General features: G+C 40.1%; 2 protein-coding genes across 6 annotated transcripts; one reads left to right on the forward strand and one right to left on the reverse strand.

The window, feature by feature from the left end:
• Nucleotides 1–164: 164 nt before the first annotated feature.
• Nucleotides 165–14787, reverse strand: PAK1IP1 (PAK1 interacting protein 1). 2 transcript variants are annotated; one of them, XM_050941625.1, is made up of 10 exons: nucleotides 14657–14787; nucleotides 12631–12793; nucleotides 11821–11941; nucleotides 11650–11724; nucleotides 10304–10356; nucleotides 9224–9369; nucleotides 9041–9138; nucleotides 6927–7026; nucleotides 3582–3708; nucleotides 165–1554 (listed from the first exon to the last, which is right to left on the reverse strand). In XM_050941625.1, the coding sequence occupies exons 1-10, from the start codon at nucleotides 14717–14719 to the stop codon at nucleotides 1397–1399; spliced, it is 1104 nt and encodes a 367-aa protein (XP_050797582.1). In that variant the 5' UTR covers nucleotides 14720–14787; the 3' UTR covers nucleotides 165–1396. The 2 variants fall into 2 exon arrangements, with proteins under 2 accessions (XP_050797582.1, XP_050797583.1); XM_050941626.1 differs by having other exon boundaries at nucleotides 14586–14685.
• Nucleotides 14499–26950, forward strand: LOC127045520 (tRNA selenocysteine 1-associated protein 1-like). Of its 4 annotated transcripts, none has more exons than XM_050941647.1 (10): nucleotides 14499–14592; nucleotides 16252–16438; nucleotides 19054–19123; nucleotides 20249–20325; nucleotides 20416–20555; nucleotides 21278–21409; nucleotides 22438–22557; nucleotides 24605–24797; nucleotides 25401–25446; nucleotides 26551–26950. In XM_050941647.1, exons 4-10 carry the CDS (start codon nucleotides 20296–20298, stop codon nucleotides 26685–26687), a joined length of 798 nt encoding a protein of 265 aa, XP_050797604.1. In that variant the 5' UTR covers nucleotides 14499–14592; nucleotides 16252–16438; nucleotides 19054–19123; nucleotides 20249–20295; the 3' UTR covers nucleotides 26688–26950. The 4 variants fall into 4 exon arrangements, with proteins under 4 accessions (XP_050797604.1, XP_050797603.1, XP_050797606.1 ...); XM_050941646.1 differs by lacking the exon at nucleotides 14499–14592 and adding an exon at nucleotides 14951–15054; XM_050941649.1 differs by lacking the exon at nucleotides 14499–14592 and adding an exon at nucleotides 14951–15054 and having other exon boundaries at nucleotides 20419–20555.
• The last annotated feature ends 166 nt before the right edge of the window (nucleotides 26951–27116 follow it).

Here is a 27116-nt window from a genome sequence, read left to right on the forward strand (position 1 = left end):
CCCTGAAACCTGCTCGTGGCCCATGGGGGTCCCTGGTTGAGAACCACTGGAGTAGAGAACATTTCTGCTTTAGAGCCTATTGTCAGCCATGATTCTTATTTTGACTACTGAACATTCTCTGCTCACTTTCCTTTGAAGATAGGTGGAATTATGCTCAGTACAAATACTTAGCACAATGGTATAATGGTTCATCAGGGAGTCAACTTTACGTACATAATAAATATTAATCTTTCTGTTTTACATAATAAATCTCAGAGCACAGACTTGATAAACATTTTTAGGGGGGAGAAATGGAGAAGGAAAGAAATGAATATAAGCTTTTCCAACTTAACTAATTTATATTAGATTTCTTTGGACATAAACATTTAAAACATATAGAACCTCTTGAAGTTGTTCTAGCCCACTTCTTAACACTGGCATTTCAACAGCTCGAGAGTAAATGTAAATACTTGTAAAATGCCTGAATAAAAGTTACCAAAGTGTTTGTTTCAATCAAGTAAACCAACTCCTGGAAAAAGAGGACATAAACAGAGTTGAATTTATGGACACAGACAGGTCTTTTTAAAATTAAAGACTTGAAATATTAGAAGGCAAAAAATATACTGTTTGCTTTTACACCCTCTTTTCATTGCTGTCTCAAGGGTTAAACACAAGTTTTCTTTTTGTGAATATATGAAGGATATTTTTGGTAGTTCTATTTTTCTGACATCATGGAGTATATATTAAGATTGTCTAAAAATAACCCTTAAAGTGATAAACGCAGGCATATTTTTTTACTAAAAAAATCCAGCCTAGTAAGTATATTTAAAACACAGTTTACCCTGAATTATATAAAAAACTGGCCCCCTCCAAAATTAAATCCTCCTAGATACAAGTGCCCAAACACTGTGGGAGATCTTTATGGGCTGTCAGTCCTGTTGCAAACAATTTAACGTTGTAGAAATGGTTAACTGCAGACATTTTCATTGTATATTTCACTGAAACCTATTTCCAAGTTTTAATGATTAAAACCAGAAAATCCAACTATATTAACACAGAACTGCGGCAATTTTTGTAGTTTTAAACTGAATTTCAGAACTGCTCAAAGATAATTTTTATAATAAACTTGATATCATTAAAATATATGTTAGATATACTACATTATGTGTTTACTTCTGAATGGTATATTTCAAGAGAAGTTAGTACCATCAGATTTGCCACCTTCCAAAATTCTGAATGGTCATTTATCAATGTAGAAAACTTTTCTACTCCCAAAATTAAGATAGTTTCAGAGATACGTGCCCTGTTGAGAAGACAAAAAATGCCTTGAGTAGAAGTGAGAGGTGTAAAAAATAGTTACAGTGATACCAAAATTTACTAATGTTAGCTTATTATTTGAATGGTAGAGAAGTTACATTCATTTTGAGTTCTGTAGTTTCGTTTTCTTTTGCTGTGCACCTTCTGATTTTTTTTTCTTGGGCATCACTTGCCTATCTTCCTTTGCTGATTTATCACTATTATCAGTCCAACAAACTTTCTTTTTCCTAGTTATCAATGGCTGTTCATCTTCATTTACTGAAACAAAGGAGAAAGTTATTTATCATGAGTGTTTAAGTTCAATATTTGGAATCTCTGCTGGCATGAAGTACAAATTTATTTCCCCCCATTTTAAAAAGAAATTGAAACAGTATGCGGTCTATAATATATTTTAGCGGAAGAGATGAGAGTGCCATGGTATGCAGTGTCCAAACATCAAGCAGACAAGTAAATGTATTTTAGATGGTCATGCATGACTGCCGAGTAAAAAAAAATACTGGGCTAGATTTTCTAAGTTAGGCCCATGCAATGGGTAAATACATCTGCCCATACCTACTTAATGCATACATACCTGACATGCAAGTGACCAATTAGGTACACAAAACTGCATACGTTTAGTTTTGACAATCTGACCCAACAGGTTTAAGGAGTCATGCACAGGATACTGCCAGTCAAAAAGAGTATCCTAAAAGCCTGAGCATTTTATTTACATAAATATTACCACACTAATTCTTACTTAAAGGTGCTTAGAGAAGACTGCAGAGAATTAAGATTTTGGTCACACTAGCTGTGACCATCCGAGCACCCCAATGCCAGATGGCCATGGCCTCCCTGGTATGTAACAGTAAATCTCAGCTGGCCTGAAAAGCTCAATGAACTTCACACACTTGTTATAATATTCATTTAAAAGGTTTCCTGTAATATATCATTGGAAAACCAATAACCTGCTGGTCATTAATATCACTCTGAAATGTGTGTAATAATGCTGTATGTGAAATTACGGATATTCCAATATTATGATTTAGAGTCTGTAAAACAGACGAGAGAAAGGCCAACACCTCTTTGGCTCAACTGCAGATTGAACCGGGTGTGACAAGGACAATGAGCCATTCATTTGCATCAGATTTTGCAGGAATATCATTTGCACTGTAAATCTCAGGAGACTGCAAAATTAACATGGCATCTGGTCCCTGGCAGAGACAGAATGTTGAGCCTCCAGGAAGGCTTCTTGGCTTTGAAGACAAAGATAAACTTTGAAGATATAAGGAGCCGCTACAGGACTTTGGGATATTCATCACCTGAGACAACAAAGCAGTCAGCGCTTTGTATCTGTGAAAGGTGGGTCCTCCTGTTACAACAGGCTGCAGAATGCTGACAATATGATGCAAAAAACTATGATAGGCAAAAGCTGTATCTTGCTAGAATTAAGCTGTCGAGACTAGAAAGCATGTTCTTTTTGTTTTGTTTGTAGCCCTTTCATCTCTCTTTCACTTTTGCTTGAAATCATTTAAATCTAGGTTCGTTGTTAATAAAATTATTCTTCGTTTTACTACAAACCATCTGTGCTGTGTATTATGGGAGAGTGTGTTGTGTACTGGCTTTTTGGATGCAGCGAACTTGGTGTTATCTCTTTGAGTGTCCAATAAGAGGGATTGGACACTGCAGGGAGATGGTTTTGGGGAGACTCGGGATTGGAAGGACTGTTGAGTCATCCTACAAGGAGCAACTGGACTAGTGAAAGCCAGGGTGAGACCATTATGCTATGTGCATGCTGCTGGTATCAGGGCTCTGAACCAAAGCTGAACTCCAGAGGCACCCAGGGATACAGGGAAGGCAGTGACAGAACCCATTAGTGGTCTGGGTAAATACCCAAAGTGTCAGACTGGCGTGTTTCAATAATACAGTCAGTAAGTAAGGTCATGTGTATTTGAGAAAATTGTACATTTTTAGCTGGAAAACTTAATCCTTCAAGTGCAGTTCCATTTGAAAAGTGATTCTGCAAAATGCCATTGTATGGTTGCTTATTTATTGAGTCTTCAGTAGTTGTGGCATTACTGCTCCAGACTGAGACAGTATTATCCCAGAAAGTTTGCACCATCTATCAGTATGATATCCTAAATAAGAAGTGCTCTCACCTCCCTTAGTTCTGAGAGCACCACATTCAGACACAAAACATGCAATAAAAACTCCCACCTGCTTTTGTATTTTCTATTTTCTCACTAAATTAATAGCACTTAAATAGGAATTATTTTCAACATAAAATAATTACAATCGATCTCTGTTACCATAAGAAGAGGTGGTAGCATTGTCAGGGTTCTCTTTGGTTTCTGAAGTTCTGTCTAGCCATACCGCTAGACATGTAAGCCTGGCTTTGGTATTGACTTCACATAGCAAAGATGGTCTATCCTGGATCTGAGGAAAATATAGAAACAGATTCATTAAAAGGTTATTTCAATATAGTTTATGTCACTTAACCTGTACATCTACTTTTATGGCCATATATCACCATGCCGCAACTGTTGTGATTTTGTGATGCTGTCAGTGCCATAGCTGCCTTAAGGGTACATCTTGAGGGGCAAGATGGGTGTGTTTTTTAATCACATTGGTTCAACTGAGGGCTGGTCCACACTATGGGGGGAAATCGATCTTAGATACGCAACTTCAGCTACGTGAATAACGTAGCTGAAGTCGAATATCTAAGATCGGATTACTCACCCATCCTCACCGCACGGGATCGATGTTCGCGGCTCTCCCTGTCGATTCCGCAACTCCATTGGGGTTGATGGAGTTCCGGAATCGATATAAGCACGCTCGGGGATCAATATATCGCGTCTAGATGAGACGCGATATATCGATCCCCGAGCAATCGATTTTAACCCGCCGATACGGCGGGTAGTCTGGACATAGCCTGAGAGAGCTCAACACAATTGAAACCATTAGTTGGCTGGCTGTAGCCTGGGTGAATCTTGGCTACAACAAAGGTAGCTAGTCTGCAACTTAATGGGGCTAAGTGGTGTTAAGCTAACTTGATTGAAATATATCCTCCCCGTTTATTTCCTCAAATACAGGGTTACAACTGGTTACAAATAATGTGGTTCAGTTTATGTGCACACAGCAGCTTTTCTGCAATCACAAACATATTTGTGTATCTACATCTACCATACTGCTTAACTGTGTCTGTATCAGTGTGCTTTGGGAAAATCTGGGCAAACATTCCATTATACCTCATTCAAACAAAGTGTGTCCTGAGGACACACAGAATAGCAATAGCAGCCCACGAAGCATTGCACTTTTGAATATCCTACCACACAGAGAGTTGGGAGGAGGAAGCAGCAGGCACACCAGTTACGTAAACACTTTTAGGACAGCTGCAGTTTGGGGGGAAAGCATGCTGAACCAGTAACAGTAAAACAACCATGTGCCAGCCTAGGTCTCTGGCTGAAGCCAAACAAACACTGTTAGCTGCCAGGGTTGCTGAGCTTTAACAATATTGTTTAAATCTTGGAATGTGAACTTCTTGGATCAGGGATTGTCTTTGTGTCATTTGTACAGTGCCTAACACAATGAGGCCCTCTTTGAGGTTTTTAAGTGCTTCTGTAATAACGATAAAAAAAATGAGGACACAACCTACAATTAAAGCCAACCAAGGCAGTAATTGGCTACAAACTTGGTTAAAAATTGTAGTGAGGACTAGGCCTATCACATTTCAATGAAAAATGAATAATTTATAAATCTTGGCTAACTATAGTTACTAAAACTGTTCACCTTTTGCATCATGGAAAAAGACATTGGGATAAAAATGCAAAAGACACATTCTGAAGTGATTTTTTTCCTGCTTTGTTAAAAAATAAAATGTTTGGAATAAAAGTGCTCAATATAAAATTTAAATGCCTAGTGTATCACCATCTTTGATTTTTTTCAATCAAGACAGTACTTTTCCCCTCTTGAACACAAATAAATAATACATTTTGTGTTTTTAAAGAGTGGTGTTAGTCACCAACATTACAAACATTATAGTAACCACCAAAATGTAAGAGATTGATTAGGAAGCTGTAAGTGTGACCAGTTAGATATCAGGGAGAGCATAACCTTGCACAAGATGGAGGGGTGAAGTTACTTGAGAATTTCAAAGATTTTTTTTTAAATCACCACTAAAAATTAAAAGTTTTTAAAGTTATAGTAAAAGGAATTGATAACCAAAAGATCTAAGTGCATATATATAAAACATTTCTGATAAACATGGTGTGGAGGAAGTTCAGGATTTCTAGATTGCAAACAGGTTTATTCAATATTTTAAAATAATTTTAAAATGCATGTGTGACATTGCACCCCATATTCTTCACAGTGATATTATTATGATATGATTATGACATCACATGATTTTATGCAAGATAAGTCATGTGAGGTATCATTGGAAAGGTTACAGTTTGCTGAATATGATTGTCCTATTTGTATGCATGTATCATTTTTGGCATCTGAAGTTATGAATATTGACTATGCATCTATTTCACATGTAGCTATTCCTGGGCAATGCCTACTAGGCAAAATGCTCTCAGTTTAGATGGCTAGCTGGGAAGGGCCCATTCAAGTTAATGAGCCACTAGGAAGAAACAATAGGCTTTAGGGGAAGCTTATCTCCATCCGGGGAGCCTTCCTGAGGACGCTACAGACAGCATCCGAGTAATGGCTGCTATGACAGGGACATGTGACCAGGTCACCTGGTGCTGGTTTCCACCTTGGGATATCAGTAATTTTCCATTGACTGGCATGGGAACCAAATTGTGAAACAAAGGGTTCCCATCATATGCAAAAGCTATATAAAGCAGGGGAGTGACATCATCTTGGTTCTTCATTGACTCCCAACCCAAGAAGACTCCTAAAAACACCTAAGAAACAAAGACTGAGTTGGGGGAAGTGCTGGACCCAGGATAAAGGGATTTTTAGCCTGTGAATGGAACATGTGGGAATTCCAAGCTATAAACAAGTGCAACTTGCCTCCTAAGAATCTGCAGCCTGCTTGTATCATCACTTAGGGTAAGAATTTGCTATTTATATCCAATCTCATTAGTATATTAAGCTTAGTTTGCATTTTTGTTTATTTGCTAGGTAATCTGCTTTGATCTATTTGCTATCCTTTACAATCACTTAAAATCTATCTTTTGCCATCAAACTTTTTTGCTATATCTAAAAGCAGTGTGTGGGAGTCATAACTCAGGGCATAAAGCTGTTGTATACTCCTCTCCACATTGAGGGAGGGGGTGAATTTCATGAGCTTATACTGTACAGTTCCCTGCATAGCGCAAGACGGTATAATTTTGGACCACTTGCCTGAGTATCTGGAAAGTTCTCTAGCTGGAGCCTTCCCATGCAGGGCTGATCATAGCATCTGCATGTAACTGCAGCTGGGTATGTCCCTACCCATGTGCGTTCTGGTGAAAGTGCAGAGCTTGTCACAGCAATACAGTGTAAAGTGTAAAGGGAGCTCAGGCTGGTGGGTTAGGGGGGCTCTGTGGTACCCCAGTTCCAGGAGGTACCCCAGGGGGAACCTGTCACAGCATGCTTTTTAAAACCTAATGTTAACCTGCAAATTAGTTCTCCAGAAATTTTCCATGAGTTGTTAATATACTAACCTTATTGAGTTCAAGACTCCACAATTTAATGTAGCCATCACTGGATGCAGTAACAATAACCTGTAGTCCTTCCTTTTCAAAACTGTAGATGTCTTTTATTCTAGAACAAAATATAATACCTGGATACTTACTACCATGACAGGTGGCTTCAAACAATAAGGACAAATGATAAGAAGTTGTTAGAATTTAAAAATGAACACAGAACATTCTACATGTCACCTAGAGAGCCACAAATTATGGATGCTTTATGTGAATATTTTTGATTTAGGCACGTAAGATACAGCTCATGCACAGGACTAATCTGTTTTGTATTCTGCCATTTGGAGCAAGATGTGCCTTTGAAAAATGCATGTGAGGACTGTTAGGACCCTGATTCAGGAAAGCATGTAAGTGCTTAATTTTAAGCACATGCTGAACACCCACTGATTTCAACAGCACTTTAGCATATGATTAAGTGCTTTGCTGAATTGGCACCTAAATTAAGACAGAGTACTTGGTATTTCTTTAATGATAAAGGGGAACATATAAGATTCTCTTTCTACTGGTCTGGATGGAGTCCAACTGTGCTATTTTACATGGGTGTCCATTTGGACACCACTGCAAGATTATAAATTGGTAACAGCTTGTTAGTCAATGCTTATGTGGATTCATTAAAGAAATAAGAGACTCCTTATGCCATTTTTTTCTATTTTTATTCATAGATTCTACGGCCAGAAGGGACCATTGTGATCTAATCTGACTGCTTATATAACGAAGGCCGTAATTTTTCCCAAAATAATTCCTAGAGCACATCTTTTAGAAAAATATCCAATCTAAAAATTAGCATTGATGGACAACTGTTTGAGTTAGTTATCTGGTGCTGAACAAGACTCATGACTGCTTTGAGGGAAAGACCAGGAAAAGGTGCAGACACTACCAAAGCAACTAAGTTCTGGTACATGTTTGTCAAAATACCTGCATAGACATTGTGGTTTGGGCTGAAGATTGGGTTCTCAAACTTGAGGGTTGAGGTGGACTTGAGACCCTGAGCTGCTATGCCAAAGCCACCTCTCTACACAGCTATGTTTAGTGTGCTAGTGCAAGCCCTGCTAGCATAGGTCTGTGGACCTGAACTGCACGACTTGCTCCCACATGCAGCGTAGACATACACACTGTGTTTTAGACCAGAAGCACATTCTTCCAATGAGATTTGTTCCACCTCTTTTTCTGCTGTCTCCATCCTTTCTTGGCAATTTATACTTCAAACACACCTCCCTCTCCTTCCTTGCATGCTTTGATCATCAGTGAAATATTGAACAATACAGATTATTAAATTATCATCATTGGGCAGATGAGCTAAGACCATTTAGATGAACAGAGCAGTTCACACCTCTCCAAGATGTAATTTCCAGTTTTCTGCAGATGCAGGCAAACATCTCTGCATCGGTTCATATTTGTTTTGCTTGTTTTCAAGGTTCTCTCCTCAACCACAAGAGCTTGAAATTTTAATTAAAAACAAAAACAAAAAGAGTAAGTTGAGATTCTGGGAACAAGATAAAAAAAATGCCACGTACCATTTGGCACCCTGGTGCCAAGGACAGATTAGAAATGAAACCTGAAATTCTTAAAAAGTAGTTCCTCAAGAACTGATTTGAGGCACGCTGGTGAGGCAAAATAGGTCATTATGCAATTCTTGTGCCTGTGCTGTAACTATTTTATGGATAAAAAAATCATAATCTCTTTAGAATACATCCACGAAAGATGTGAGCTCATGCTCTTGTTGGAAAATATTGACAACAATTTAAAATCACATACACACAACATACTGTATTTAACATATATAAAAAGATCATCATATATATCCAGTGGGGAGATATTAAAATAAATCTCACATAGGGATTCTTTCATGTTTCATATAACAATAGGTGTACACTCACACTCAGTGAGAATGCACAAATCTGTATTGAATTTTCAACGCAATACATCAGAAATAAGGCAGTTTACTTTCTATTTTAAAAATAAAAATAAACTGTATTAAGCCAAGATGTTCTCAGTGTTGCCACTAATCAGGCAGTAGCATGTATTCAGAACTGCCATAAATTTTAAAACAATTTAACAAGACAAATATAAAATACCTGTTTTCATGAGCTTTAAATTCACAAAGGCACTTTTGTGCATCACAATCGTACAATCTTATAACTTCATCATCTCCGGCAATAGCAAGTACAGAATCCTTGAAGACGAAGAGAAGAAAATGCAGATGAGGCTAAAGTAATTCAAACAATTTAGCTTCCAACCCCCTTCTTTTATGTACTTACTGTTATAAATCTAACTGAAGAAATTCTCTTCTCAGTTGTGATGGCACCACTGACAGATGCTGTTTCAAGTTTGTAGACATCCACTTTATTAGTTATGACCACCACATACTTCTCTCCACTGGGGGACCATTTAACTATGTGTGCATCTGAACAATTTTAAATAAAAAAACAACCAGAAAGGCCATAAGTTTTGCCTTAATAATAATTTAAAGACTCTGAATCTCATTTTTGACATCTTCACTCTGGAATCTTTAGCATGCAATGTATATGACCCCAATCCTGCAAATATTTATGCCAATGCTTAATTTATTATCAGGAATAATACTATTGATTTCAGTGATGCTCATAGCAGTAAATGTAAGCATGTGTGTTTTCAGGATAGAGGATTGTATTACCACCCAGAAGGGGAAATCATAACAAATTTTCATCTCCTGGAATAAATCTAGTAGCAGCAAAATAGATTTTTAAAGACATTGTTAGGTTCCAAAATTTAGATTTTGTAAAAACAAGCTTTTACAAAATCCTACCAAAAATCAATGTTCCAAAGAAGTAAAACCAGAAACTTCGAGTAAAGAGTTATATTTTAAAACAAACATTTTTCTGTAGTCTTTGCAACCCAAATTCATGTTAGTGCATAAGAACCTAAAAGTAAAAATCTTTAGAAACTGTCTCGTCTATTTTCAACGTCCAAGCTGAAATAAATGCAGAAAGTAAATACAAATACTACTACTACTACCAGAATAAATAGCAAACTATTTTACTATTTCTTTAAATTTTTCAGTTTTGATAATCTGAAGTGTTATAATTAAAAGAGGTACAGAATTTTTAAAAAATGATTTTTAGCCTAACAATGTGTATTTGAAGAATGAAATAAGATTTCTGCCACAGTATTACTATAGCCTGTTCATGGCAATGTCTGTATTGAGGATATGCGCTTTTGATATTTAGTAGAAGGTAGAGCAGAGGGAATTACCGTAATTAAAAAGTCAAACATTTGCAAACCAAAGGCTACCTCAGGTAAAAGGTACTCATCTGATTTAATTTTAATAAATATTTTGCAGATTAGATTGACACACTCACTTTGCTTCAGATTTTTGATGAAGGCAGATCGTCCTTCTACAAGATTCCATGTTCTGTAAAATACCAAAAAGGGGCTCAATATTCATCACTTAAAATAGCATAGAGAAATTAAAGTACTATTTACTAACCATTGGTAAGGCTATGTTTTAGTCACAGGTATTTTTAGTAAAAGTCATGGACAGGTACTATATACCCCTGACTAAATCTTGGGTGCTCTGGAGGAGGGGCTTCAGGGGCACCGCAGGTGCTCTAGCACCTCCACGGGTGTGGGTGTGGGGACGGGCAGCACGTGGCTGGGGACTCTGCTGGTGCTGAGGGAGGAGGGATGGGCACACAGCCCAGGACCACTGCTGGTACTTGGGGGAGGGCAGGGGGAGGAGTGGCAGTGCAGCCTGGGACTGCCACTGGTGCATAACAGGGAGAAGGGGGAGGCAGCATGTGCCCAAGACTGCCACTGTTCTTTAAAAGAAATACTTTAAAATGCTGTTGCTATTTTAAAATATGTAATAGTCTGCACTCCCCTCTAGAGCAGGCCATCCAGTCCTCCTCCCAATATCAATCTCTTAGCTTTGTATTCTTCCCTGAAAGGCTGGCACTTGTTCCATCCGCAACTGACAGCAGTCTTGAGGCTAACAGAAGACATCAATCTAGCAGTTTGATAGAGGTGACTTCCTTACTCCTTTGTGTTAAAAGGCCAGTTTTGTATACTACAGAGTCAACAGGATGAATATTACCTCTTTACTATTTCAATGGAGCTAAGAGGAAATTTCAAAGTGCTAGGTATAGCTACACTATGGACACTTCACCAGTATAGCTACATCACCCTAACTATGCCAGCATGACCCCCTAGTATTGATGCAGACTAGACTGAAGGAACACCTCCTCCCTGAATGATGGTTACGTCAAGTCGACGGAAGCCCTCTACCATCAACATAGCTGCATCTACGCTGGGGATTAGGTTGGCATAACTATGTCAGTCAGAGGTGTGTGGGGTTTTTTTTGTTTTTTTTTTTTTACATCCCTGACTGACATAGCTATGATGACCTAATTTAAGTGTAGGCTAAGGCACAGATGTAGTCTGTCTAGATTCTAGAGTGATCCTTATCCCAATCATCATTTCTGCCTAGTATAAAACAAAGTGAAATTAAAAGGTACATTTTGATAGAACAGGAATCCTGCAAGTGTGAAAACATACACTGTTACATAGGTTAACTGACAGCAGCATCACAGATGCTTCCCTGATCCTTGCTTCACAGTCTAGTCCCAATATATAATCCTTGCTTATAATTCAATAAAATAACTTAGTAAATTTTACTAAGTAAGATTTTCAGCCAGTTTTGACTCACCTTAGTGTTTTGTCTGTTCCTACTGACAAAGCTAATTTTCCAGAAGGGTGAATAGAAAGAGATGTCACATGCCCCCTAATAAAGTCAACAACAACAAAAAGTTAATCATGTATTTTCTTTGTCACATAAATAGCCAAAAATATCTAAAAAGAAGCAGTTCAGAAGACTCACTTATGTGCTTTAATGGATTTCAGACATTCCCATTTCTTTGTGTCCCAGATACAAATTAATCCATCTTCTGCTCCACTCAACAAGTGTGCATTCCCATAGAACTCCAGGCAGGTTATCGTGCCTACAGAACATGATCAGCATTATTAATCTACATTATGACATCCTGAATAAAAATACTACACACAAAATAGTTTTATATAAAATATCAAGATATTCACTTAAAGACATGCTAATATTTTAAAACTTAATTGTATAACTTCCAATAAAGTCACACATATGAAATTGTATTTTGAAGTGCAAAATGAAAACAATTTAAGTGACTTTCATTTTGCATCACACCCATAACAGATACCTTTTTACATAATACCTATCTAGGAATTACAACATTATAAGTACATCTCATATATTATTTGCAAGAATAATGCATGCACCAAACATGCAGCAATGCCTCTCTATCTGTGAAAGAACAGCCTGCCTTTAACATCCAAACATGCCAGCCTTTTGTTCTGCTTGTTAGATGAAACCTGGCTTACTTACTATATATTTCTTCATGAAAATAAGTTTAACAACCATATTTAAATCACTGATGCCCCTCTATTGTCCTTGTAGCATACAATTTTTAATTCTGTTTGATCCCTCACTCTCTAAAGTAAGTCACATGTATTTATTTATATGCATTTGATAATTCCTTAATCCATATAAAATGTATCTCAACTGAGGCCCCATTAAAAATTGACAGTTCTCTGTTACAGAAACACACCAATCACTAAATCATGTAATTAATACCTCTAAAAAGAAAAGTTCCCTTACCATTATGATGCAGCAATGCCCCATGTTCTATCTTCTTTTTCATATCATATATTTGGATTGTTTCATCTCTGCTACCAGTGACTACATATCTGTTATTCACAGCTACTGCTGATAATGAGGCAGTGTGAGCATGATGGGTAAAGTCAGGGGTAGGCATCCAGTTCTGAAAACAAAATATAAAATGAATGAACCTTTTTTGAAACACACCCAGTGAGATATGTTCTAACTTGTATATGATTAGATTATCAATATAATAGTATAAGCCTAATTTTTAAAATAGCAAAAACTAGCCATGCTCATTTTGCCAAACATACAAAAACGTTATATTCTGTTACAAATCTAATGGGACCCTGTGAAGGAAGTTTCCTAGTGGTCGCTCTACGATTAGAATGACACCATCAACCTAACAACTCTCCGGTCTCCAGAGCTTCGCTTGTGACTGGTGATGGGGGTGGATTGGTCCTGTGTGGAAAGAGGTTCTATGGCTTCCAGCAGAAAAAGACAAGTTGAGGCTCTTAGGAAAATCCAAGCCAGTCCTGCCCTTTCTCCTTCAGCACTTTGGCAATGACTGCCTAGCAAGGAGTACTGCGGAAAGGAATCTAAGGGTTATTTAGTGGATCACAAAAATTATTAAAGGTCTATAAAACATGACCTGTGAGGAAAGATTGGAAAAACTGGGTTTGTTTAGTTTGGACAAAAGACGACCGGGGGGGGGGGGGGGGGGGCGATAGTTTTCAAGTACATAAAAGGTTGTTACAAGGAGGAGGTGAAAAACTGTTTTCCTTAACCTCTGAGGCCAGGACAAGAAGCAGTGGGCTTAAATTGTGGCAAGAGAGATTTTGGCTGGACATTAAGAAAAATGATTGTGGGATCTTTATCAATGGAGGTTTTAAAAACCAGGTTAGACAAACACCTGCCGGGAATGGGCTAGTTACTTCGTCCTGCCTTGTGTGCAGAGGACTGGACAAGCTGACCTACTGAGGGCCCTTCCAGACTACACTTCTACAACTCTATATTCTTGACATCCCTCTCTCCACCCTTACTATGCAGCTTTGATGCTTCCGTGGGTAGCTGAAGCAGAGGTGGTAAACTGTGGAACTAATGTGCCATTGGCTGCAACCACATAGTTTATTCTGCAGGTATGTTTTATGCCTTCCACTCCCCTGTAGGTAGGGTGTAAACCAGGGGTTGACAACCTCTGGCACGCAGCTTGCCAGGGTAAGCACCCTGGCAGGCTGGGCCAGTTTATTTACCTGCTGGGTCCACAAGTTCTGCCAATCGTGGCTCCCACTGGCCACTCCAGGCCAATGAGGGCTGCGGGAAGAAGCGTGGGCCGAGGCACGTGCCAGAGGTTGCCAACTCCTGGTGTAGACGCTTCAAATCACAGAGAATCTAGTGTTCTGTGTCTGGGCAATGCCCAGAAAAACAGGGCCCCATTCTGGGTTGTTTTTTAGGCATTAAAGACCACAATAAACTTACTAAATAATAATCATAAAAAGCGTGGCACTCTGTGCCCCTCTAGAGGTGGCTGGGCCAAAGAGAGCGTGGCTATACCCCCTGCAGCCGGGTAACTCGGCTGCAAAGGCACCTGCTTTCAGAGCCCCGCAGGGCACAAGGCCCCCGGGCATGTGGTTGGGTCTAGGGGCAGGGAGGGCTGACATGGAGCTGTGGACGAGCAGCGAGGTCAGGGAGGGCTGACATGGAGCTGTGGACGAGCAGCGAGGTCAGTGCTGGCTGCCCGCCGTGAGCAGCAGGCAGGACTCCCGGCATCCCCTGCTGCAAGCCGGGCCCCAGCGCTGATCAGATCAGCTGCGAGCAGCCACGCCCGGCTCACAGCTCGCGCCGCTCCCCGCACCAGCCACGAGCGCCCAGCAGGGGGAACCCATCGGCGTCGCGCGCGCGGAGCCACCCCGCTTAAAGCCCGCGCTGAGGCGGGCAGCGTCGGGCGCGCGCACCTCCGCGGTAAGTTACTGGGACACCCGGGGGATGGGAGGGCCACGAGCAGCTGCCGTTCCGGCGCCGTTACCTCCCCCGGCCGCACCGCGAACCCGAAAAGAATCTGCTCGTAACAGCCGCCGACTAGCTCCATCTGCCCGGCGCGGCCCTGGTTCTCCTTCCCCCACGCTCGGAGGCGACGCCTGGGGTCCTTCTATTTACCCGTCGCACAGGCTGGCCAGGCCCTGCCTGAGCCGGAATTGACAAGGCCTGGACACCCCCGAGCCCGCGGCCCACCCCTCGGGTTTCCTAGCCGGGGTGTATCCCTGGGAGTCCCCGAGTCGGATAGGAGTGCGCGGGCTGTGGGCGCGGTAGGACCCTGGGGTTGGAGAAACAGGCGTTGCTAGGGGCAGCCTCCGCGTGAGGTCCCGGGCGGGGGCGGAAGTAGGACCCGTCCTGCTCCTTATGGCGACGTCGTGGATGGGAGACGTTAGTGCCGGGACCGGGCCGGGGGGAGTGAGGGCCTCGCGAGCAGGGGGAGGCGGGGGGGCTTCTCTCGCTCCCCAGGGTTATCGCCCCCGCTCCCGGGGCGGTGTCTGTCCGTCCCCTTCCCCTGGGCCTTTCCCGGGGCCGCCGCCGCCCCTCCCCCTCCGGGCAGCTCCGCTCTCAGCTCCGCCCGCTGACCCGCCGCACCCCCAGGAGGCCGGGGGAGAGTCACCAGGGGAATCCGCCCGTGGGACCGTCGGGGGTTGCGTAGCTGATCTCGGGATCAAACGGCCGCCCTGGGTCAGCGGGTGAAACACCCCCCCCCTCCCCCACAATTACTGATCCTTTAAACGCTCCTGCCCGGGGGGCTCTCTGCGCCTTTGCCAGGCAACACAAATACCGTCACACGCAAACCACAGGCAGCCCCCCTCTCCTCCCCCCGTCAACTATAACCAGCCCCACTGAGCCTGGCCCAAGCACCCACCCTTATACAGCCTGAGAGTGTCCCCTCGGTTTTACTTTATGTAGTGACATACAGTTTCGAGGTCTTAACCATGCCTCTGAATATTTGGTTCACTCTCCATGGTTTTTCCATTTTACTATAAAGTCTGAAAAAAGAATTGGAATTAAGGATATGTATGCACCATTAGTCTCATAATGGTCCTTTTTTAGCTTACTTTTAAAAATCTTTCCTTCATGCTCTTGCCTGAAAAAGTTAGGCCTGGTCTACACTAAAAAAGTTTTACTGATAGGACTGTCAGGGGGTGAAATTTTCTACCTATACAGTTATAAGCCATATTTTGGATACAGTTAGACATGTATAAAGATGCTTTATGCTGGTATAGCTTATTTTGCTTCCCAACCCAGAATAAGTTATACTGGTCTAAGCATTTTGATACAAATATAATTAAATTAATCCTAGGGTATTTTTGTCATTTTAACTATATGAATATAATAAAGAGACACAACTTTCAGGTGTAGACAAGCCCTTGCATGCATGCTTAAGGTTAAATGTGAGTAGTCCCATTGAGTAGCCCTATTGGAGTCAAATATTTGAAGTTAAGCATGCAAGTCTTTCCAGGACTGGGACCTTAATAACTAAATGGTAAATTACCTATGTAGCTAATGTTAGTTTGAAAAAGTAATGTACCCTATCAATGTGCATACCTCTAACTTTTTTTAAATTTGTTTGAATTGCAGTGAAAAGATCAGATGACAACTATCAAGCTCAGAGAATAAAATACCAAAAATATTGTTTCGTATAGAAGACCATGATAACTGTGATCAAGATATTGTTGCATCACTTTTTTTTCTGAAACAATTTTTCTGCGGTCAAATAGCTTTTTTAAATTGTGCTGCAGCTTGCATTAAATGTGCACACAGAGTGGTAAGTCCAAAAACAAACAGCATAAGTGGTCAAAAGTAAATTGGACAGTTTTTAATCTAAAGGCCTAGTATTAGAATGTTATATTTTTATACAAAAGTGGAATTCTATTGGCTGTGACTCTAAATAGCAGAACTATAGTAAAACCTTGCTGATGCACATTCTGCTAATCTGTGCACTTCATAACTTGTGCAAAATGACATCTATCTCTATCAGGAAAGAGTTAATAGTAGAGTGCTGTTGTAAAGTCTCCCATATTGTTAAAAAATTAATTGCTGAAATTCAAAGTGAATTGCTGATCCTGAAAAGATTAAAGCAGTGGTCTCCAACCTTTTTATGCTCAAGATTGCTTTTTGAATTTAAGCACAACCCAGGATCTACCCCTTCCCTGAGGCTCTGCCCTGCTGACTCCATCCCACTGCTCTCTGTTGCCGCTTTCCCCCACCCTCACTCACTTTAAGGGGGTTGGGGTTCGGGAGGGGATGTGGGCTCTGGGCTGGGGCCGAGGGGTTCATAGTTTGGGAGCAGGCACTGGGCTGAGCCTGGGGCAGGGGATTGAGGTACAGGAGAGAGTGAGGGGGTGCAAACTCTGGGAGGGAGTTTGGGTGCAGAAGAGGGTATGGGATGCTGGCTCCAGGAGGGGGTTGGGGTGGGACCTCCTGCAGGGCGGCACTTACCATGGGCAGCTCCCGGTTTGTGGTGCAGCGAGGCTAAGGCAAGCTTCCTGCCTGCCCCAGCCCCACTCTGCTCCTAGAAGGGGCCAACATGCCCCTGCGCCCCCTTGGGGGCGGGGCAGGGGTCATGTAGTTCTGTGCACTGCCCCTCTCTGCCAGCCGCAACCCCTCAGCTCTCATTGGCCACAGTTCCCTGTTCCCAGCCAGTGGGAGCTGCGGTGGTGGTGCTTGCAGGCAGGAGCATTGCGCCAAGACCCCTGCCACCACCCCCAAAGGGGCCGTGGGGCTGTGCTAGCCGCTTCCAGGAGCGGCGTGGGGCTGAGGCAGGCAGGGAGCAAATCTAGCGACAGCCCCACTGCACCAAGAGAGATCATGATCATCTGGGAGAGTCCCCAGGACTGACCAGTCGATTGCGATCGACTGGTTGGTGATCACTGGATTAAAGCATGTGAATAACTGTTTCCATGAATAGTCCCACTGAAGTCAGTGGGGTTGCTCACCTGTTAAAGTTATGTGTATGTTTAAGGGCTTGTCTAAACATGAAAATTAATTTGCATTAAGGCAGGTTGTGAATTTAAAGCCCAGTTGCTGTTGCTGAATAACTCCATATGTAGACAAGCTGTAAGTCTTTGCAGTACTGGGGTTTTAACAGTTTTCAAACTGTGTAACTATTATGATTTTACTAAATTTGCAATAGTTCCCATAGTCATTAGAATGAAAGATGTACTATGTATTTTGCTACATAGACCCCACTTTGGGGTAATATGTTACAGAAATCTGTTATGTGGAATCATATGGGGTGAAATTTCATCAGGCAAGCATTTATTAATATGTACCAAGTACTGAATGTAAAAACAATTTGCAATAGAGTAACAGTTTTAAAAAATGGTTGTGAGGGAAAGTGCTGTGTGCAATGACTTGCTCTTATCCCCAACATTCTTTGACTAGCAAGATGATTTAAAAGAAAATACATAGTGTAGCTATTTCAGATTTTCCTTAAAAATTGTATAGAGCAAGTGAGTGAGCTAAAGGGAAAAGGCATTGAAACTAATCAAATGACTGCACAAAGCTGTAGCACTAGCACGGGCCTTTGGCCGCTATTGTAATACAAATAATAATGAGAGGCTAAATTCAGAGGTGCTAAATGGCTATGTAAGTTACAAGTCAGTAAGAGGGTGAAATTTGCAAAGCAAGCTGGCAGAAGGGGATAGCTAGGGAAGATACAGGAGGGCAAAATTCTCCCTTTGCTTTACCTTATACGGTCTTGTTGCTTTTACCGCTACAGCTGCCTCTTCCATTTGTACCACTCTGCATTCTCTTATTGATTTGTAACTTAAACCACCAAACAAGGCATCTTTGAATTTCTTCCAAAGAGAGGAAGAACCAAGGAAACATCAAAGGCCTATAAAAATGAGCATGCTATCTTTTTAAGCTTTTGAATGATAGATCTTTCTTCATTTCTAAGCTGACCTTATATCCCCCACCAACTAAACACATGTTTAAAATAATAGGGGTGTGTGTGTAAGTAAAACCTTGAGGCAGTAGTGGAATAAGAACAAAAACTCGCAACTGTCCTCTAGAATAGAGAAGTTTGTGGAAGTAGAGCTGAAAGATAATTACTGGTCTTGGTGAATAGAAAGGATATGTGTGGTCATTCCAGGTTATCCCCAAGCCAGGCTGTGTCACGATATGATGCAATGATGATTTGATCCACAAGTGATCAGTGGTTACTAATAGCAGTGGTCTACATAAGTGTATTAATTTAGGCTTTTGCAATGGAAGTCTAAGCTCTGGAACCTTTCAAAATTCCCCAAGTTAAATCTCTTAAAACAGATTTAAAAGAAGGTGAACGAGTTCTCAGCTGTGCAGCAACAATTCTTTTAAGTTTAAGTTGAATTACTTTTCATAAAAGCTTCTCTCCTCCTCCCCTTTTTCTTTAAATAGAGGATCAGAATAAATTGTGAAGCAGTGCAGCATTCCTTGTGAAGAAAACTTCTGAACAGTGGCAAACCAGGTAAGATCATCTGGTGAGAACAAGTCCAGGTCCACAGTGCTTAGGAGGGATACTAAACCGTATCCAGAATTCTTCGCGAATATAAAACAAAAATAATTTCTCTGAGTAGGTGAATTCTAGCCCTGTACTTCCTTCAGGTAATGTGCTAATTAATTACGCTCCCCTGCTCTGGAAACCTAATTATATCAACTGAAGCAGGTTGTGGGACCTGACATGAAGCATTGGACTTCCCATTGTTTAAAAGTGAGTTCTAATGGAGGGGCTTGCTTGTAACGCTCTCTGAGCAGGATATATGCAAGCACTCACACAGACATTAATGTTCTACTTCTAGTAAGTAAAATATATTGAGAAATACCGAATGTATTAACTCTTGGAGCCCTAAGGATGAGAATCCTCATTCTTAAGATTCTAAGGTGAGGAATGTGACCTGCATTAACTCTACGACCATCTCCCTCCTTCTCTTCTTTGTAGTTGCCCTACCTCCTTCCTCTTTTTTGAGTGAGGCATGTTTTCTGCCTGTTTCTTCTTTGCCCTGCATCTGGGCATGAGTTCCCCTAGGCTCCGAATTAGTCTGTCTGACCCTTGTCTGCTTTCCCTTTGCATCCCATCTACCAACCTCATCTTGGTTCTTGGCCTGAGCGAGTGACTGACAACTAGCTGTGAGGAGAGTTTCTCACAGCAGCAGGAAGGGAAGAGCTCCCAGCAAAAGGGAGGCAGGGCCAGTTGAGGCTCATTCTAGGCAAGAGTGATGACCTAGCTGTGCCTTTCAGTCACCCAAAAAAATGCTACTAGAGTGCTCTAGCACAGTGTTTCTCAACCTTTTTGATGCCAGCGACCAGCTTGCTGCCTGCCTAAACAGTGTCAGGAAGATTTCAGGGACTAGTGATGGTCCACAGACTGGTCATTGAGAAACACTGCTCTAGCAAATCCTACACAACATTTAGGGGCAGTCCAGTCCTTAAAGTGATTAACATTTAGGATTGGCCAACATCTAAGGGATAACTGCTTTATTTTACCTTTTTTTTTATTTAATTCCAAGAAGACGCTTTCAATCCTTTAGCCAGATTGACAAGTCAGGGGAATATGGCTGTTCATGCAATCCTTTGGCTCTGTTATTTTTGCCAGGCGTTTTCCCCAGAGGCTGCTTTCCCTCATGGGAGGCGGAGGGAGAGATGGGACCCCAGGCTTCTTTCAAGGGCAAGGTGAATATGGGGAAATCACCTGTGGTGATGGGGAGTGGGTGGGAGGAATTTAAATGAGACTAAGTACTATAAAGCTTTTTTTTATCCCAGCAGGATACAATGGGAAAGAACAAAAGAGAGTCCCTACAAACCTATAGCTGGTGGAGAGGACCACAGAAAAAGCGAAAGAAAAAGAACAAAATAAAAGCAGGAAGAACAGACTATGTTAGTGTTGTTAATCTTCCAATCAGGTAAAAAGCTCTTGAAACAGACCAGAACAACTAGCCCCTGTCCATAACAATCCATCTAAATCAATAGTGAGCAGTGAATGAATACTTTGAGATTCTTAAATGGAGGTTCTTATGTAAGTGGCAAGTATTGTTTATGCTAGTATAGTTTGTAAAAGTAATAGTCTTTGTAATGAGATATCATTACACTACTCTGCTGTTAAATCTTTGCTGAGACTTGAGGGACACCAGTGTATATTTTTTGGGTTATCTTTTTACTTCGTACTTTGAGATCCATAAATATACATTTATTCATTTGTTGTTTGTATTTTTATTGCTCCTCTTCTTTCGTTTTACTAAGAGATAGTAAAATCCAATCAGTTTTTTTTGTTTGGTTTGGTTGAGGTTGTTTTTTTTTTTTTTTTTAAGGTGGATTGGCTTGGACATCTGCTCTCGCTCAGAGCAGAAATAAAGCCTGTTTAGCTAGAGAAGTAGACTGGGCTTATTATCTTCAAGAATATTGTGCCACAGTGGTTGTACTACAAGACTTGGACTGATCCTGCAAACATGAGCACTGCCAAGTGCAACGATCACTACAGAGTGTAGTGCTATAGAAGATCACAGTGTTTGCAGGATTAGTCCCATAGTTATTTGTTATATGCAATAACTAATTAATAGCTTTCTGACCAGTCTCTTAAGATTTCAATATTCTTGCAATCTAACTCTTTCTTTTCAATCCTTTTTAGACCAGATTTCTCAATAGTTGTAGGAGAGCTAACTCCTGAAGTGGATGATTTTCAGCTCTATGACTACTTTGTGAAAAGGTACCCTACATGCATTGACTGCAAAATAGCCACAGACCTACTGGGATACTCCAGGTAATTTTTACACAATCAAAATGCTGCTTATAAAAGGACTGTAAACAGTTATTATTTGTAAACCACTTGGTCAGACTTTACTCTGTGTCATGTTTCTGTGGGGTTTTTGGGGTCTCCCACCAAGTCAAAGAGAAGGTAGAACAGAGGTTAGTCTAAAAACAAAGCAGTATTAGAGGAAAATCCCTTGTGCTATTTCAAGTCTTTGTCTGGATTGGACACGCAATAGGCTAAATTGTGATTTCACTGTGCACATATTTGCATGCCATAAAACTTACCTGGGGAGGCAAAGGAGATGTACATTGAATTAATGGGGCTCTGCTCATGCCCAGCAGTGCACCTGTGCATAATCAGGAGCTGTACTGAGGGCAAGTGTTACCCCATTTGATGGGTGGGGAAAATAGACAAGAGGCCACATAAACTGAAGTCAGTGGAGTTGAACCTGCTTATACCAGCAGAAAGGGCCCAGAGAGTTTGTGACTTGCCCAAGGCCACCCAGTGAATCAGTGGCAGGGCTGGGACTATAACTCTGTTGCTGGTTCCTTATTAAGATCACAGTACACTTTGCAGGCAAGAAACCCAAAATACTGAGAGAGTGAACTTTTTTTCTTAAAAGGCTAAGTACTGGAAATTGATAGCTCTTGGTTAACACTATTTGAGGATGTTGGTAAATCAGTTGCCATATAATCCATTAATATGGAGTCTGCCTAGATACACAGGTAACCATGTTGTTGTTTTTAATTATTCTTTTGTTGAGAACTGCCATTAAAAGAAACTTGCTCTATTAATCTAACTGCAATCAGCTGTCTGTATTTGCTCTTTGACACAACTTTGAGCTTTGAGAGAGAGCATTTAGCTTGGGTGTTTAAAAACAAAACAAAAAAGTTAAAGCAAATATGTACTGTAAGCCATAGTAGCTACAATGCTAAATAAGGGTTTTGTCTGCAGAAGAAAACACTAAACTTATTAACTCTGTTATAATTGGTGTGTATACTGGAATTACTAAAGTAGCTACCTTTTGGAATTTGCAGGGGGTATGGCTTTGTCAGATTTGGTGAACAAGGTGATCAGATGAGAGCACTGCAAGACTGCCAAAATGCGCCAGGTCTAGGAGGAAAACGAATCCGACTGAGTATAGGAATTTCTAAAAGGTAATGAATCAGTCTTGTACTGATACAGGAACTAACAGTAGCTTCACCTTGTCAAAACATATCTCATCTACTGTAATGGTGGTGTCATCCCATAGTTCATGACATAAAGGATCTAGTTTTGCATTTCTTCTAGTTAGTGCTGCTCCATCTGCTTTTCCTGTCTGGTAACCATGAAGTACCTAGAGCCTGGCCAGAATCCTGGGGTAAATTTTTTTTTTTCAAAAGTACCTAAGTGAGCACATGCTTAACTTTACTGCTGTGAGTAGTCCCATTTGAAGTCAATGTAGCTATTCATAATAGCAAAGTTTAAGCACATCGTAAGTGATTTCAGGATCAGGGCCTTACAGAATAAGTAAAAATTTTTTTTCCAATGAAAATAGCACAAGGTTTATTTTACAGTGATCTGGTGAAGTGAAGGAGCACTCTTAAGCAGGGAGGGGAAAAAAAAATCTATAGTACAAAAGCCAAAACTAGATCCCAAATGCGATATACAGAAAATACACCAACTTTCATCAATGTTCTTTGCTGTCCAAGGATTCCTGACTTTGAAGCTCTTAACATGCAAGTGAGGACTGTGAACCACTCTGAAAAGGTTCCTTGTTCTGCCTCCTAAACTTAGTTAGTTATACACTTTTTGAGGCAATCGCTGCTTTTACCAGTTAGGTTTGGGTAGGTTGATATCAAATTGACGTACTCTCTCATCCAGTACATGGGTGAAATAGCATGTAACAAAGAGGAAGAAACCTCCTAAACATACTTAAATTACTTTGCCTTATATTCCTGTTAGTCAGTGGAAATATCCAAAAGTGAAGCTCCCTTTCCTTCTAGGTATACCCAGACCTTAAAAATATTACCTCTTTCCCTTTAAAGGAGAGAAATCTTCTATTTCAAGTTGGCACTACCCAAAGCTGGTCTGAGCTAGATACTATTGTCTCCAAACTGTTAGGTTGTGAACAAAATGTCTATTTCTTTTAGTTTACCTTTCTTGGTTAAGGGGGGGACGGTACAACTGGCTTTTCTGTGTCTGTGTAGAGAACTATCAAAGTAAATGGAGGCTGTCAAGTACAGGAGCCTGCCTGGACAGGGCCACATTTAGCATTAGGTATTAAATATGGAAAATCTGATGTGTCTCTGGAATGTCCAATTAGTCCATCTGACTTCATTGTATAGTGTATAATGAATGAGTATCAGATGAATCTAAAATGGGGAGTTTTCTAATTTTTTCTTCAAAAAAATTAGAAAACAACTATTTTACATTTCTTCCTTCATGCTCTGTTAGTAAATGAATCAGGCTCCTTTTTAGAGTTTGTGCTTTTGCTGCTTATTCCTCACTTCTCTGACTTCATAAATTGTTGTGGCAATGATTGTCATAAACAGGATTATAACTTCAGATGGGAATTAAACTCTGGCAGCTGCTGAATGCCAAACCAGTCTCTATGCAAAACCAAGTTCAGGAGGAGTGTATGTGTTGGAGGGAGGTGTGTGTGTTTTGGGATTTTTTTTTTTAAAGAAAAAAAGTATCACATGCTCCTTAAAATGTAATCTGGGATCTCTTTGGGATTTTTTGTTTAGTTTCTCCCTTTCTTCCCCCCCGCCCCCCATCTAGTAATTAGCCACACAAAACAAAGGGCTAAGTACAAAAGAATGTAGCTTTAAAGCAGCTGTACTTGATAGCTGTCTAAGTACTAATTAACCAATCCATAGCAGAGCACAAGGCTTTAGCTGCAGAAACTGTGTTTATGCTGACACTGAAACTTACTTTAAAGTAAATGGATAGAAGTAGTAGTAGTTTCATGGATTTGGATTTTACTCAGGATAGTAATTACTATTGGTATTGGCAGAGGTGAGACCATTTACTTCTGTATAAACACAGATGAAAAGTACTGTGCAGTGATTTCCTCACCCTTTCATTTCTGGCAACTTTCAGAGAAATGTTCACCTTCATAATTTGATGTACAAAGACTTGTTGAATTGTTTAATTTTAAACTAAAATCAGTTTTACATCCAGTTCTTAAATTCTAATTATACACTTTAAAATGTTTTTTAGAATGAAAGCAGAATTCCAGCGGTATCAGTCCTATAACTATAATGATTATTGTCAAGATTATCAGAACTACTACTCACAGTGGGGTTATGATCCTTATGCTGATTACAACTATAGCTATCCTTCCTATGACAACATGCAAGCTGTTGGAGATTCTGCTATAAGAGACTCAATTGTGACTCCAGCTGTATTTGAGGTATTGATGTTACTGAATTTACATTGAAGACAAGTTCTTGCCAAAATCTTAAATTACATAATGAACTTAATTTATAACAGAGCTGTATGTCATTTTCCCCCCTTTAGTTTTAACATGGAAACCATGTGTAAAGCCTATGATAATGTGTAAAATAAGGACTAAATTGCAGATTGAAAATCCAAGCCTTTAGATGATACACTTCTCTAGTATTAAACTTCTATAATCCTCTAAATGTGTACCATTTGTTCTTGTATTTTTTTGCCAAATGTGACTGACATCTTTATGTAATTTTTGATCCTAATAACAGTCTGTCCATAATGCACATAGTTTAATTCTGTAGTTGTTCTAAGCCATACTAAACTATAAAATTTGCCTTTCTCCTGAATGTATCTATTTTTTTTAGAAAGGGAATGGATGAGGTTGAAAAACCCCATTTACAGCTTCTAAGACTTTTTTTTTTTTTTTTTTTTTTTTTTTAAATGAAGATTCCTGAATACATTGAAAATCCTTTTTTCGGATAATGGAATGTAAAAATTTCTGAAGAACCTGGAATTAATAATTACACTTCTATAAAACAAACACAAATATTCTTGTTTGTTTCAGGAGACCCCAATTGTGGCTGAAAGCAATGATGAACTAATAACTGAAGGTAATGCTAATGCTATCATACTTCAATTGTTTGGTCCTAATAATGTCTGGCTTTATAAAATTTCTATACAGAACTGCTGACAAAGTAGTGCGAGTTCATGGAAAGTCTGTACAAATATTCCATTTTCACTTCCAAATGAGCTATTCTAAATACTGGCATAGAGGTCAGCAAGTTGGAACTGTAACATAATTTACATTGTATGTAAAATTAGGAGTTTTCAGACTTGGCATTCTTTAAGACAAATGACTTTCTCCTAACTTGCTCTTACATGAAGATAAAATAGTCTTTTTGTCCCACTCTGCTAATTTTCCTCGATGTGTGCTATTTTCCATCTCATAATTTCTCCAGCTCTTTACAGTCTTGACTCTGCTTTAAATATCTCAGTAGAAAACTGGTTTCTTAAATCTTTTACAGCATATTAAATATCAATACTGCTTAACAGAATCATATGCTAAAAAGCAAAAGAGATGTTACATTTTATACGGAACTCTTTTCCCTCCTTGTCCCAAACAAAGTGGGATGCCCTATCATTTATCTGACCATAATGGCATGCTAACTTATGCCAGAGGGCTCTTTCCCTGCTTGAATTGCTATTTATCATGATTGTCTATCTGAACCTGACCGGATGTCAAAGTAAGACTGAACCTAACTCCTTCAGCAACTTTTCACCCTTGTGTCTGAGAAATAAGTGTGTATTGGATACTGGGATATTAGGAAAGCATATCCTGGCTTGCATTTTCTCCCTTTTTTAAATGTAGGGGTAGTGATATTTCACAAATCTGTACAAATGGATGTAAAATTTAGGTTAATACCTTCAAGTCTGTGCAAGTTTATTTTATTAGAATTGAGTTTTTCACAAAGTAGTAACGTAGTATCTGTACTTTAACCCTAAGCATTAATGTAATTTAATGTTATGTTTGGGGTTTATTTTAAAGTCCAGTTTGCAGAGGGTTTGTGTGGTTGGTTTTCTGAGGTGGAACATTTTGTGTAAGAACAATAACCACATGTCACATATGAAGCTCTTGCCATTACTTTTTTGTGTGCCTGTGTAAGTCTCTTGTGCTGGGACCAATTTTTTTTTATTTACTGGGTTTATTTTTGCAGATCCGCAGCTCCATCTGGATATTGATGAAATGAACAGAGAATTTATGGAGAGAAGTGAAGAACTCTATGACTCACTCATGAATTGTCATTGGCAGCCTCTGGATACGGTCACCTCTGAAATACCTACTGCTTTCTAAAAGTGTCTCTTTCATGAATATATAGCATGACCGTTATGACCAAGGTGCTAACATTGCATTTCTTCTACATTACTCTAGACCCTAAGTTTTAAAGCACAAGGATGGGTTGCTGTCAAAAGCTTAGCAAAACAACCTTTGTAATTTTTGTTCATCACTCTACTCATGAAGCATCTTGAAATCATGTAAATATTCTAGAAATGTAAAGAGTTGACTAGAATCTCAAGATAGACTTACTTGTGTAAATAAAAACTCGTTTCTGCAAACCTGTCAGTGGGGAATTTCACTTCTTCACATATAAGTAGTTGGTACACATTCTCTCTTGGGCTTGCAAAATCCAAATGGTCTCGTTTCCATAACTTCCTAATTTTTACTTTGGAACTGACACCATGCTATAGCATGGCTATAGCTAGAGTGAACACCACATCTACA

Source organism: Gopherus flavomarginatus, chromosome 2 (genome assembly GCF_025201925.1).
Source record: "Gopherus flavomarginatus isolate rGopFla2 chromosome 2, rGopFla2.mat.asm, whole genome shotgun sequence".
Taxonomy (NCBI): Eukaryota; Metazoa; Chordata; order Testudines; family Testudinidae; genus Gopherus; species Gopherus flavomarginatus.